This window comes from Nelumbo nucifera, chromosome 1 (genome assembly GCF_055504915.1).
Source record: "Nelumbo nucifera cultivar China Antique chromosome 1, China Antique-T2T, whole genome shotgun sequence".
NCBI lineage: Eukaryota > Viridiplantae > Streptophyta > Magnoliopsida > Proteales > Nelumbonaceae > Nelumbo > Nelumbo nucifera.
The window spans coordinates 214,641,460-214,654,141 of NC_142649.1; the positions used below are offsets into that span (position 1 = coordinate 214,641,460).

Here is a 12,682-nt window from a genome sequence, read left to right on the forward strand (position 1 = left end):
GCCACCTCTGCCCAAGCCCAACTTTTCCAAAGATCACCAAAGGAGTAACCTCTAAACAAATCTAAAGTTTTCATCCAATGAATTGTTCTTGTCAAAATACACTTCTCTACTTCATTGATGCTTCTTTCCTTTTCTTGGACTATTCTAGCATTCCTCTCCTCCCAAATAGTCCACAAAATGGTTGCTCTGATGCACTTCCACATTAATTTCACTCTCTTAATAGGCCAACCAAAAGTAGACGGGTCAAAAAGCAAGTTTACTTCAAAGGGCAAGTTCCACCTGCACCCAAACAACATAAAGACCCAATTCCAAATATTAGCAACAAAGGCATAAAATAACAAATGGTGGCAGTCCTCATTATGCACTTTACACAAAATACACCAGTTTGGGGATAAAGAAAGAAAAGGTCTCTTCTTTTGCAGGCTATCCATAGTATTGATCTTACCATAAAAGGCTTCCAACAGAAAACAACTACTTTGGGGAATGGGCCTTGACCAAATTTCTTTGACAGGGAACTCCAAAGAGAGAGGGGTAGAACAGAGGGACTTGAAAAAAGAAACACAAGTAAAGTAACCATTAAGAATTAGAGTCCAAATTCTTCTATCGGATTTAGAGAGGTCCAAACAAGCAAAGTCCAAAAGAATCAAAAGCTAAGAGACACAAGAAGATTCATCATCCCTTAAACCTTTATGAAACCCAAAATTCCAATTTAGAGTGAAGGGGAGAACTGGGGGAGACAGAAATTTTGAAACAGGCTCCTTTTTAAAAAGGGAGATAGAGTAGGAGGGGAAACGATCTTTTAGAGGTTGAGAACCACCTAAATATCTTCCCAAAAAAGAACAGAACTACCAAAGCAGACATCATACCTTACATACCTGAGGAATTTAGGGACGGTGCCAGAAATAGCCTTCCAAGGTGTTGTGAGCAAAGCCCGTCGAGATACCCCCTGCATCCCAACTAGTCTCAGAGCAACCATGAATACTAGCCACCACCTCATGCCATAATCTCTCTCTTTCCAATGACCACCTCCAAAGCCACTTACCTAGAAGAGCTTCATTCTTACTATCTTTCCTAGCCCTACCCCCCTTCTTTTTTAATACTGCTCACTACTTCCCAACTAATCAAATGATATTTTTTTTCTTCCCTTAGCTCCCATAGGAAATCCCTCATCAATTTTTTAATCCTCTTAGCTTCCCTATAAGGTATCCTAAAGACTGACAGAAAGTAGATAATAGTTTTTTTCAAAATTTATTTTAAAATTTAAGTTTATGTTTTTAATTATATTATGTTCAGCATTTTTCATTTTTTTACTTTTTTTTTTTTTATTTTTGGCCTTTTGTTTTGCATTTTTGCACCTTGCTTCAAAAAGGCACATGCCTTACCTTCCACCATGTGCCTTGGGCACAAAATGCCCCTTGCTTGTGCGTGCGTGTGTGTGTGTGTGTGTGTTGCACTTTTAAAACAATGCATTGCAGACAGAGCCAGGAAATAAATTATCACCCCTAAGCAATATCCTCCAGCTATGTTGTGGTGAAAGTCAACTTTGGCACGTTTCATAGGAAATGGAGAACAAGGTACGTCAAATTTTGTAGATTGTGATGGTTTAATCATGATGATCTATACCACACCTATAGGAAAAGGGAATTACATCAAAGTGGAATGTTTTATCCCATCTCCATGGCCTTTATATTGAGTTCCACCATATGAATTGGAAGACTAGAGATAGAGGGGGATTATTCACAGGTCATTACTGATCAGATGCCAAGCCTTGTAGAGAACCTGATAAAGAGAGGTCACACCAAGGAAGATTAGAGATTTCACATTCGGTATGAACTTGAATAGATTGGAGAGAGATGATTTGGGGGACTAGCCCCAAGCTCAGCATGTTCTCTTTTTTGGATATGCTTATGCATGCTATCCTTCAAAAGTGGCATCACATTTCTTTTCATTTGTTATTTTAGTTACTTGCTTTGAAATATTGCACGTATGTCATATGTGATCTTCTACCTTATTCTGATGATTAATGAAACTCTCATTGCTTGTCAAAAGAAATGGGAAATCTTCTAGGCACTAAAAAAAATCCTAAAAAAATACTTTGAGAATTGGATACTAAATTAAACCAACCACTTAAGAAAGTTGTCTCAGAAGCCTATAAATGATAAATGCCAATGAACATATATGCATCATGAGATCAAGGGAAAAATAAAATGTGGAAGAGGTCAATTATCATGGACCTTTTATTATTAGATTATCTTGAGGTTGGCTGTTGTTAACCTGGGTTAATCCAACTCCATTCTGCAGAACCCACATAACAGATTTGACCTGATGTGGGTAGGGATGCAAGCGGATTGGATCGGATTCGAATCAGGGTATATCTGAATCCGATTCGATACTATGAACAGCAGATCCGATCCGACGATTCAGTCGGATCTCACAAACATTGATTTGAATTCAAATCTGAAGAGAAGTCAGATATTTGAATATGATCCGATCCGATTTAATATTTTAAAAAATTAATAAGTTATTAAAAGAAAAATAAAATATAACAATTTAAATAAAGAAAGACAAAAATACAATATAAATAACATATTTATAAATAAATAAATAGCATATATATGTGTTACAGATATTTATATAAATAAATAAATAATAGATATATCGGATTGAATAGGGGGTGATCCAAATTCGATCCAATTTCTAATTGGATCCTATTATCTGATCTGACCAGAAGATCCGAAATGGGATATCTAAATCCGACAAAATAGGATTGAACTTCAGATCAGATCAGATCAGATCATGATCCGATCCATTTGCACCCCTAGATGTGGGGCTTTCAAATGCTGCTGGGAGCAATTATTGCCAGTAAATAAATGAATATGAAGCAAAATAAGCTTCTTGGCTTAGCTGTTACCAATGCCCTTAAGAGCCCACATGAGAAATGTTTTACCGAACCAAAGGTTTTTTACATAACCTTAATGACTGAGCTGCATACACACACACATAGTTCTTCACATGCAGTGTTCAAGGAATGGTGACATCTGCAATGAGCAGCTTACTGAACCACTAGTATCCATTATACATACAAAAAAAAAGTTTCCACTTCAAGAATACAGAGAAAAATATAGCTAAAGCCTGTAGTTTCAGCTTTAAACAAGTGAAGAACAAATTGGCAAGCTATCAAGATGATTTACTCACTGAGTAATTTGGTTTCAAGGCATGAGCAGCTGCAATATAGATAGCTGATTGGCTATAAAGTTCATTAGGGTCTTTTGCATTGACTGGTCTCCCAGTTCTTAATGTGTCTTCTGCTAATCCATACTGCAAAATAACAAGATTAAAGAAAATTTAGGTTATTTTCTACTCAAATGGAATAATATAACTGCATGTGGTATTTCATGTTACCCAATAAGTTATATACCCCCAAAAGGTCCTGCAATCCTAAAATTAAAATCCTAAACTTGGAGGCAAAGGAGTAGCAATAGACTAACCAGAACAGTACCAAGATTATAGATTGCTCGATGGAAATCAAATTGCAATCGTATGGCTGCACGAAACTGCATAAAAATGAAATTAAACAACACAGAAATAACACATTTCTAAAACACATTGGATGCATAAATGCTACACATATTTCTACAGTCACATGTCTCCAAACTATTTTGTACCTTACTGATTGCAGTTCTTACAATTGTTTGCTTTTCCCGAACAGGAACAATTGCACTAAGTTCCTAAATTGAAAACATTTTTGCACAACATCAAGAGAAAGAACTAAAGAAGGCCAAAATGTAAGCCATATGCAAAAGAAACATTCAACATAGTAAGTTCACTATAAACAAAAATAAGTAGTTTGTTTGGAGATCTCAAGACTGTAATGAAGGTACCTGTAGAGCAAGTCCCCAGTTATTAAGTGCCTGTGATCAACAATAAGAAGTCTGGTTAGGAAAAGTGCAACTGTAAGCTTCTTGGCCTACAAATATGACAAATAATAACAATCTACAGAATGCAAACACCATTCATAATCTTTTAGCAAAGTAATAGAGTGATAAAATAAAGTGACCAGAAATGCAAGGAAGAATGGCACAGGAATCCTATGCATAAAATACCAGTACTAAGAATAAACACGAGGAAAACAATAAGTTATTACAAAAAACCTGAGGACTATTCCAGTTCAGATGGACCGCTCTTTCATAGTTTCTTGTTGCCTGCAAAGATGGAGAAAACAATTTAATGTTAAATATTAGAATATGATTTTTAACTGTATAATTTATAAACCAAGTAGACTAAGACCAAAATCATTGAATTTACATCTGCATGCACAAAGTGTAAATAGAAGCATCATCATCATCACCAAAGCCTTATCCTAACAATTATGAGGTTGGCTACATGAATCCTGTTTCACCATTCCATTCAAACCATCTTAGTCTACTTTCTCTCATTTTATCACCTATTGGAGCTACTCCTAGTTTCCTTTGAATAACTTCATTTCTGACCCTATCCTTTCTAGTTCTTTCACTCATCCATCTTAGCATAAGCATTTCTGCCATCCCCATTTTTTGGACATGTTTCTTCACTAGCCTTACAACTGCTTTATAAAATTCATGGTGTCAAAGTTCATTATCGAAGCCTTATCCCAACGCTATGGGTTGGCTACATGAATCCTGTTTCTCCATTCCATTCTGTTTAGTGTCATACTCATTGTTAAATTATGAGCTCTTAAATCATTTCTTACTACTTCAGCCCATGTCCATTTTGGCCTACCTCTAACCCTACTAGCCCCTTCAACTTGCAACAAATCATTTCTTCCTATGGGTGCTGTTGATGATCTTTTATGCACATGACCAAACCATCTTTTTTTTTTACTTTCTCTCATTTTATCACCTATTGTAGCTACTCCTAGGTTCTTTCGTATGACTTCATTTCTGATCCTATCCTTCCGATTTTTTCCACTCATCTATCTCAGCATATGCATCTCTGCCACACTCTTTTTTTGGACATATTTCTTGACTGCCCAACACTTTGTTCCATACAGCATAGCTGGCCTTACAACTGTTCCATATAATTCCCTTTTAATCTAAGTGGCATTCACCTATCGTATAAAACTCCAGATGCATACCTCCATTTTGCCCATATTGCTCTAATTCTATGCCATGGGTGGTGTTAAAACTACTAATTGTTGTATACTAGTGCCACAAGGACACTTAAGTCTTTTTATGTTTTATTATTTTAAGTCGCCGTAATATAAATATATTGGCTGGCACCGCCAGCCTACTTTTGCCCCTCTAATTATTTTTCTCTCTCTTCTCTTCTGACCTTTTCTTTTCTATCCTATCTTCCTTTTATCAAGAAACATGGTATCAGAGCAGTTTTATGGGCCTCAAGACAGATCGAACATGTTTTTTCTTCATCATCCTGCTGTTTTCAGATCGACCTCAGGAGTGGGTGTCCACAGTTCAGTTAACCGAACCAGTCCTACCAGTTTTTCCATTTCTCTGAACCAAAACCAAACTGGTACCACCGGTTAACCGGTTGATCAGTTTCGGTTTTTTATATTTATAATATATCATATAAATATATAATATATACAATATATTTATAAATAGATAATTATAAATATAATATATGTATGTTTATATATATAATGCATATATATTTATATATAATATGTGACATATATTAAAAATATATATAATATATACATATAAATATATATACTGGTCGGTTCGGTTAACCGCCGGTTTTTTCTAGGTTAACCGAAAACTGAACGAGTACTTCGGTTTTTCAGAAATGCCAAACCAAAACCAAACCCCGATCAGTTCGGTTAACTGGATTTTCCGGTTCAGTTTTTTGGTTTTTTATGGACTCCTCTACTCGGGAGAAGTTTTACCATATCGGACTGAGAACAGTTTCGCACCTTTTTTCTCCTTTATTTCTTGGTCGTGTGCCAGATAAGCCATGTGTTTGTGGTGGCTGATGCTGTGAAGTTGTTTAGATCAGTAACGATTGTGTGATCCTTCCTTTGTACCCAGGTATGTGTGGGTCTGTAGATCAAGTATGATCTGTTGTTGCTGGGGTTAAGCTTTTCTCTAGTAACCTTAATGCTTGTGTGGTCCTCTAAGTGGATATACAGTAATCATAGGATTTTCCTGACTTTTAGCAATGTTCACCTATTCTGACATGTGTATGGACTGAGCAAATTAATTCGTACAGTGTTTTCTGGTCTAGAAGTGGTTTTTTTTTGTGGCTGTGAGCTCTGTTTTTCCTGGTTGAATAGTAAATTTTTGGTTGGTACATTATTACCTCTGAGGATACAGCTACTTCGGGTGTGTCTTCTTATCAAAATAGACTGATGGGGTGTGGATATGAGTTCTCGTGGTTGTCATTCCCCTAGATGGCCTTAATTACCTGGAGTGGTTGAAGGGAATCAAACTATATATTACTGCAAGGGGAAAAATAAGATACATCAATGGAAATGTAAAAGAACTGAAGTTTTAGAAGTGCTGAACATGAAAAATGGGACCAAGAAAACAATATGGTGATCTCATGGCTTCTTGTATCTATGTTACACAAGTGAGAAAAATTTTATGTGGGCTGGTACAGCTGTTGAGATCTGGGAGCAAGCAAAGTCTACCTACTCAGAACAGAGGTACTATGCAAAAATTTATCGGTTGCAGGCTGCCTGTTAGATGTAAACAGGGGAGAGGAGCCTCTCAGTCTACTATTTAGATTTGACTTCAATTTGGAAGGAGTTAAATCACTATCAGAATATGAATTGGAAATGTGATGATGATGCAAAAATTTATAAATCTTTGGTTTCCCAGCAGCGGGTATTTGCTTTTCGTTTGGGGCTGAATCCTACATATGAATCTCTTAGGGTCAAGGTTTAAAGTATCGGAAAGACAATTTTAAGAGATGTATCGAGATACGCTTTGGATACACATAGATATGGACGGAAAACCAAGATACACATGGATACGCTATGAAACTCAAATAAATCATAAAAAATATATTAATAATAATAAGCACAAGGCATATATGACCATAAATAAGTTATTTAAACATAAAAAACTTTAATGGTTTACATGAAGTGTAAAAGATCGGGACACAATCGTAACTGTTGAAAAATGACGGAAAAGCTAAAATGTGTACATATATACCTTACCTTGATTTTTAGAAGATCAAAATAATGTCTTAATATTTGTTGATATATACATTTTAATAATCAATTTTAGCATGGGTGATCATTTCAGCCTAGCCCAACTAGGAAATTCAATGTTTGGGCTTGGGTTTTGTGTTCAGGCTTAGCCATAATATATAACATATATATTATAAATGTATCAAAAAAATTATATGCATATTTATATTATTTAATATAAAATATTATATATGCAATATTTTATGTAGAAAAGACTTAGGCCTGACCCAACCCATAATTTTTTGATCAGTAATCAAAGTAGATTTCATTACTTAGAGAAAAAAGATAATACAGAAGCATGGGCAGCCTCGGCTACCAACAATAGAATACATAGACAATTGATGATCAGTCTCACAATTGAGCCCAGAAGCACTCTGCTCTATTTACACCTTGCTTTGCTAGATGGTCAGCTAAGCCATTTGCCGACCTAGGAGCCCATTGAAATATCAGCTGCATATCCCTTGAGAACCTCTTGAAATGTTTGAAATTGTTTCTGAAAAACCAAGGAGTCTTCTCGTTCTGCTTAAACCAACTTATTACTATTTTGGAGTCACCTTCAACTATTAGCTTCCAGAACCCCATTTCCAAAGATTTCTGCATCCCATAAAGTACTGCCTTCAATTCTTCTGTTACAGAGTCACACACCCCAATGGGACCTGAGAACATTCCCAAAATCACTCCGCTTTCATTGCTTAGAACCCCTCCAATTCCAGAGGGCCCTGGGTTCCCAAAACTACTTCCATCGAAATTTAATTTCAGAAAACCTACCTCTGGGGGTTCCCAGTCCTTTAGTGTCCTCCGCTTAGCTGAAGTTGAGGCTGCAATTGTTCTCCAGTTCCTTAATATATCATCAATAGAGACATCTGAGAACAACTCCAAAGTCTTTATCCAGAAGGCCACTTTTGCCATGATCCCTTCAATTAATGCTTCCTTGCTTCTTTTCTTTTCCTCAAATATACGCTTATTTCTTTCCTCCCATAGGGTCCATATTATTGCTGCTCTTGTGCACCTCCACATCAGTCTTCCCCTCCTTTTTGGCCAGCTGAAAGTGGATCTATCGAACAACCTATCCAATCTGTCCAGAGTATTCCACCTGCACCCAAAAAGAGAAGAACCGATCCCAAATACCACAAGCAAAAGGACAGGAAATGAACAAGTGAAGAGCAGATTCACCATTGGATTCACACAGGCAGCACCAATTAGGGGAGAGGCACCATCCAGGTCTCTTCCTCTGTAAAGATAAAAATGGATAAAATTTGAACAAAATGGATTTGGGTGTAGTGGTGGACTCATGGTCATTGTACATGTGTGACCAAGGTTTAAAACTCCTTATACACTACTTTATTTTTTACGCACAAAATTATGCACATTAGGCCTTCGATTGGCGTGCCAAATTTGACATTCAAATTCAAGCTTGCCTTAAAGATTAGAGAGAGAGAGAGAGAGAAAGTAATTAATGAAAAGGATAATGAACAATTCTAAGGGGGAGTTAATTACTTTGGCAGCAAAAGGGCGAGTAAGCATAGCGGGTGGGAATTCTTTTAAGAAAGGTGATTTCCAGAAGAGGGTGGATGACAAGGAAACATTGGTGCACACATTGCTAGAGATCTAGGCACACTCAGGATATATGTTAGCATCTTCATTGGAAGCCGAAGTGGGCTCCGGAGTTGAGTAAGAAGTCAACATCAGATCAAAATAAGAAATCAGACCAATAGGATCAAAAGAAGTACAATTCAGTAAATATGGTTGCTCAAGAGACTTAGACTTCTACCACTACTATGAATCAAGAACGTTCTTTTGGTTCTAATCCTAGGGAGGATATCATTAATTCCTTCCGTGACCATTGGGGTTTGTATGGCAAGGCACTCCGTCAGATGGACTATGCCCCTCCTCCCCCAACTTCTTTTGCATCTAGTCGTCTACATCAAGTAACTACAACTTTCCATGTGTCTTCCCATACCTGAGATTCCCCTTGGATAATTGATTTTGGAGCCTCAAACCGCAAGCGAGTCCAATTAGTTCATTCTCCACCATAGCTGGTCAAGGCACCATCTCTCTACCTATTGGCCTCACTCATTCTAATGTTTTGCATGTTCCTAAGCTACCTACAAACTTGTTTTCTGTTGGTAGTAATGTAGCATTACCAATTCATTAAACTGCTCAATAACCTTTTCCCTTCTTGTGTGCTGCAGGATTTGACCTCGAGGAAGATGATTGGAAGAGGTAGTATGGTAGATGGGCTTTACGTGCTGGAGAATATGGCTGGTCTTTCAGTCACAAAGTCCTAGAGTCGGTCTAGTAAGAGTCAAGTCTATTTGTGACATAGTCGTCTCGGTCATTTATCTATTGAGTCGTTGAAAATTTTATTTCAAGAGTTGTTGAAGTCAGCGTCCATGTTGGAATTCACATGTCAAACTTGTTAGTTAAGCAAACATTGTAGAAATCATTTTCCTTCAAGAAATAATAAATCTAATTTTCCTTTTCACATTGTTTACTCTGATGTTTGGGGCCCTGTTACTTTACCTACCGAGATTGGATACAAATATTTTTATCACACTTACTGATGATTACACCAGAAATACATGGGGACCCCAATGTGATCTCGAGACGAAATACCCAAAAATGTAAAAGATTTTCAATGGATGATATTTACCCAATTTCATACTGAAATCCAAATTTTCCAATCTGACAATGCCAAAGAATACTTCCATAATGATCTTACGGAGTTCTTCACTTCATGTAGCTCCCTTCATCGCAGCTCTTGTGCCAAAACACCCCAGCAGAATGGCATTGTAGAACAAAAAAACATAATCTTATTGAAGTTGCTCATGGATTATTGTTACATATGGATGTTCCCAAACGTTTCTGGATAGATGTTGTATTTTGTGTTGCATATCTCATTAACCACATACACTCTCGGTTGTCAAAGTACAAAGCCCCGCATCAACTTCAATTTTCGAAGGCTCCTTTGTTCTCTATACCCATATGTGTATTTAGTTGTATATGTTTTATTCATGACCTATCTCCCTCTCGGGATAAACTTGACCCTCGTGTTCTTCCTTGTGTCTTCCTAGGGTACCCTTCTTCTTAAAAGGGTTACCAATGTTTTGATCCTATTTCCAAGAAGTGCTTTGTTTCTGTGGATGTGTCTTTCTGTAAGAGTGAGCCTTTCTTCCCTATTTCTCCTCAGGGGATAGTTAGGTTGAGGAGAAACCAGTTCAGGTCCAACTCCCTCCTCCATTCCATGTTTTCTTTTGTCATCATAAGGGCCAACCAAGTTCAAGAGCCGTAGAACAGCTTGAAGTTGTACTACCAATATCACCAGATTCTCTAGGGGCAGATCCTATATAGCCAGGTACCCTTGTTCCCACTGATGTGTCTAATCCCATTGCTATAGGTACCTTTATTGTTAATGACATGGACATCCCCATCGCACAAAGAAAGGGGGTCCGATCCTATACTACTAAACATTCCATTTCCCAGGTGTATGGATTAATGCAAAGGCCTTTGCTCCAATAGCCAAGATGAACTCTATTAGAATCCTCCTATCTTGAGTTCTGCCAACCTTGATTGGGAACTTCACTAGTTGGATATAAAAAATGCATTCTTGAATGGTGATCTCAAAGAAGAGATGTATATGATACAACCCCCCGGTTTCCATGCCCAAGGTAGCGAGTAGAAAGTGTTTAAACTGAAGAAGTCATTGAATGGCCTAAAATAATCTCCAAGAGCTTGGTTTAGTACGTTTCACTTAGTTGTGCAGCAGATAGGCTTCAAGTAGTGCCAATCATACATTGTGAAGAAAGGAGAAGGTAAAATTGCAGCCCTAATAGTATATGTTGATGACATAGTCATAAGTAATTGGAAAGCTGAAATTCAAAAGTTGAAGGAGTTCTTAGCCACTCAATTTGAGGTGAAGGATCTAGGTTCTTTATGGTATTTACTTGAAATTGAAATTGCCCACTCACAAAAGGGGATCTTCATTTCTTAGAGGAAGTATATCCTAGATCTATTGCAAGATTCAAGGAAACTAAGAGTGAAGCAGGCTAACTCTCCCATTGATCCCAATCACAGGTTGGGTGATTGCCATGGTGAAGATGTAATAGATGTGAAGCAATTCCAAAGACTTGTGGGGAGATTTTTATATTAGTCTATTGCCAATTTGACATTGCTTAACTCACTTAGAGGCAACCAAGAGGATCCTTAGGTATCTCAAGAAGTTTCCAGGGGTCGTCTTACTGTTCCAAAAACACAGACATTTGAATGTAAAAGTGTATACAAAGATGCTAACAGGGTTGGATCTGTTGATGACAGAAAATCCACTAGTGGTTACTGTACTTTTGGGGAGGGGGGTATTTAGTGACATGGAGAAGCAAGAAACAAAATCCGGTTGGCTAAGTTCAGTGCTGAACCTGAATGTAGAGCAATGTCCCATGGGGTGGCTGGATAAAGAATTTGTGGGGTGAACTGGAATTTACATTTGATGGTCCTATGTCTCTTTATCGTGACAATAAGGCAGCTACCAACATTGCCACCCAATTCTGCCTTGCATGATAGGACAAAACACACCGAGGTGGACAAACACTTTATTAGGGAGAAACTAATTAGTAGGGAAGTGTGTACTCCCTATGTAAGTTCTAAAGAACAGGCTGTAGATATCTTCACAAAGGGACTACTGACTACACCACTTGCGGCACAATGACTTATGTGACAAATTGGGCATGATTGACATCTATGTCCCAACTTGAGGGAGAGTGTTAAAGATAGTAATCGTTATATACTAGTCTCACAACGGCACTTAAGTCTTTTTATGTTTTGATATTTTAAGTCGCCCTAATATAAATACATTGGCTGGTGCTGCCAGCCTACTTTTTGCCTCTCTAATTAACTTTTTCTCTCTTCTCCTCTTCCTACCTTTTCTTTTCTATTCTTTCTTCCTTTTATCAAGAGAAAGTTGGTTACATCCTTCTCAATATCTCCCTTGTTAAGAATTATTAATCCAAGGTACTAAAAAAGGTCACATTCAATTATCTCTTGGTCTCCAATAAATTTATACATGAAATATCAAGGGTAATTTTTAGGTTTTTATGTATCAAGATTTCAATCCATATATTTTGGAGGGGGGAGAGTTTCATGCACAGATCACAGATATTATAGGTGAACAAATAATTGCATAGATGCCCGACTAGGTGACAAGCTGCTATCTTGTTGCTTTCTCAAACAGTCACACCTGGGTCCCTTAATAACTATGACTAGCAATATCAAAAAACATCCATGGCAATAATGTTTGCCATAGACCATAACACTTGTAACAAGAAGTGACCTATTACAAGTTGAAGGCCTAGTTTAAGCACTCATAATTAAATGATGGATATAGAAGAAAAACAGTTCTGAAATAAACGGACTAATTAAAAAGGTGTGAAAAGGTGTTAGAAATCAGCAGAAAAGAGAAAGTAAGAGGAGTGAAGAAGAAGATGGCGGTAAATAGGG

General features: G+C 37.3%; 1 protein-coding gene across 1 annotated transcript in view; it reads right to left on the reverse strand.

Annotated features, from left to right (window-relative positions):
• LOC104604691 (Tetratricopeptide repeat (TPR)-like superfamily protein) overlaps positions 1–12,682 on the reverse strand; it is an 83,641-nt gene that overhangs the window by 23,023 nt on the left and 47,936 nt on the right. Inside the window, exons 6-10 of the mRNA XM_010269157.3 lie at positions 4,152–4,202; positions 3,882–3,911; positions 3,666–3,728; positions 3,489–3,554; positions 3,196–3,318 (exon numbers count right to left, since the gene is read on the reverse strand). Of these exons, the coding sequence (XP_010267459.1) occupies positions 3,196–3,318; positions 3,489–3,554; positions 3,666–3,728; positions 3,882–3,911; positions 4,152–4,202 (333 nt within the window). The remainder of the gene's footprint in view (positions 1–3,195; positions 3,319–3,488; positions 3,555–3,665; positions 3,729–3,881; positions 3,912–4,151; positions 4,203–12,682) is intronic.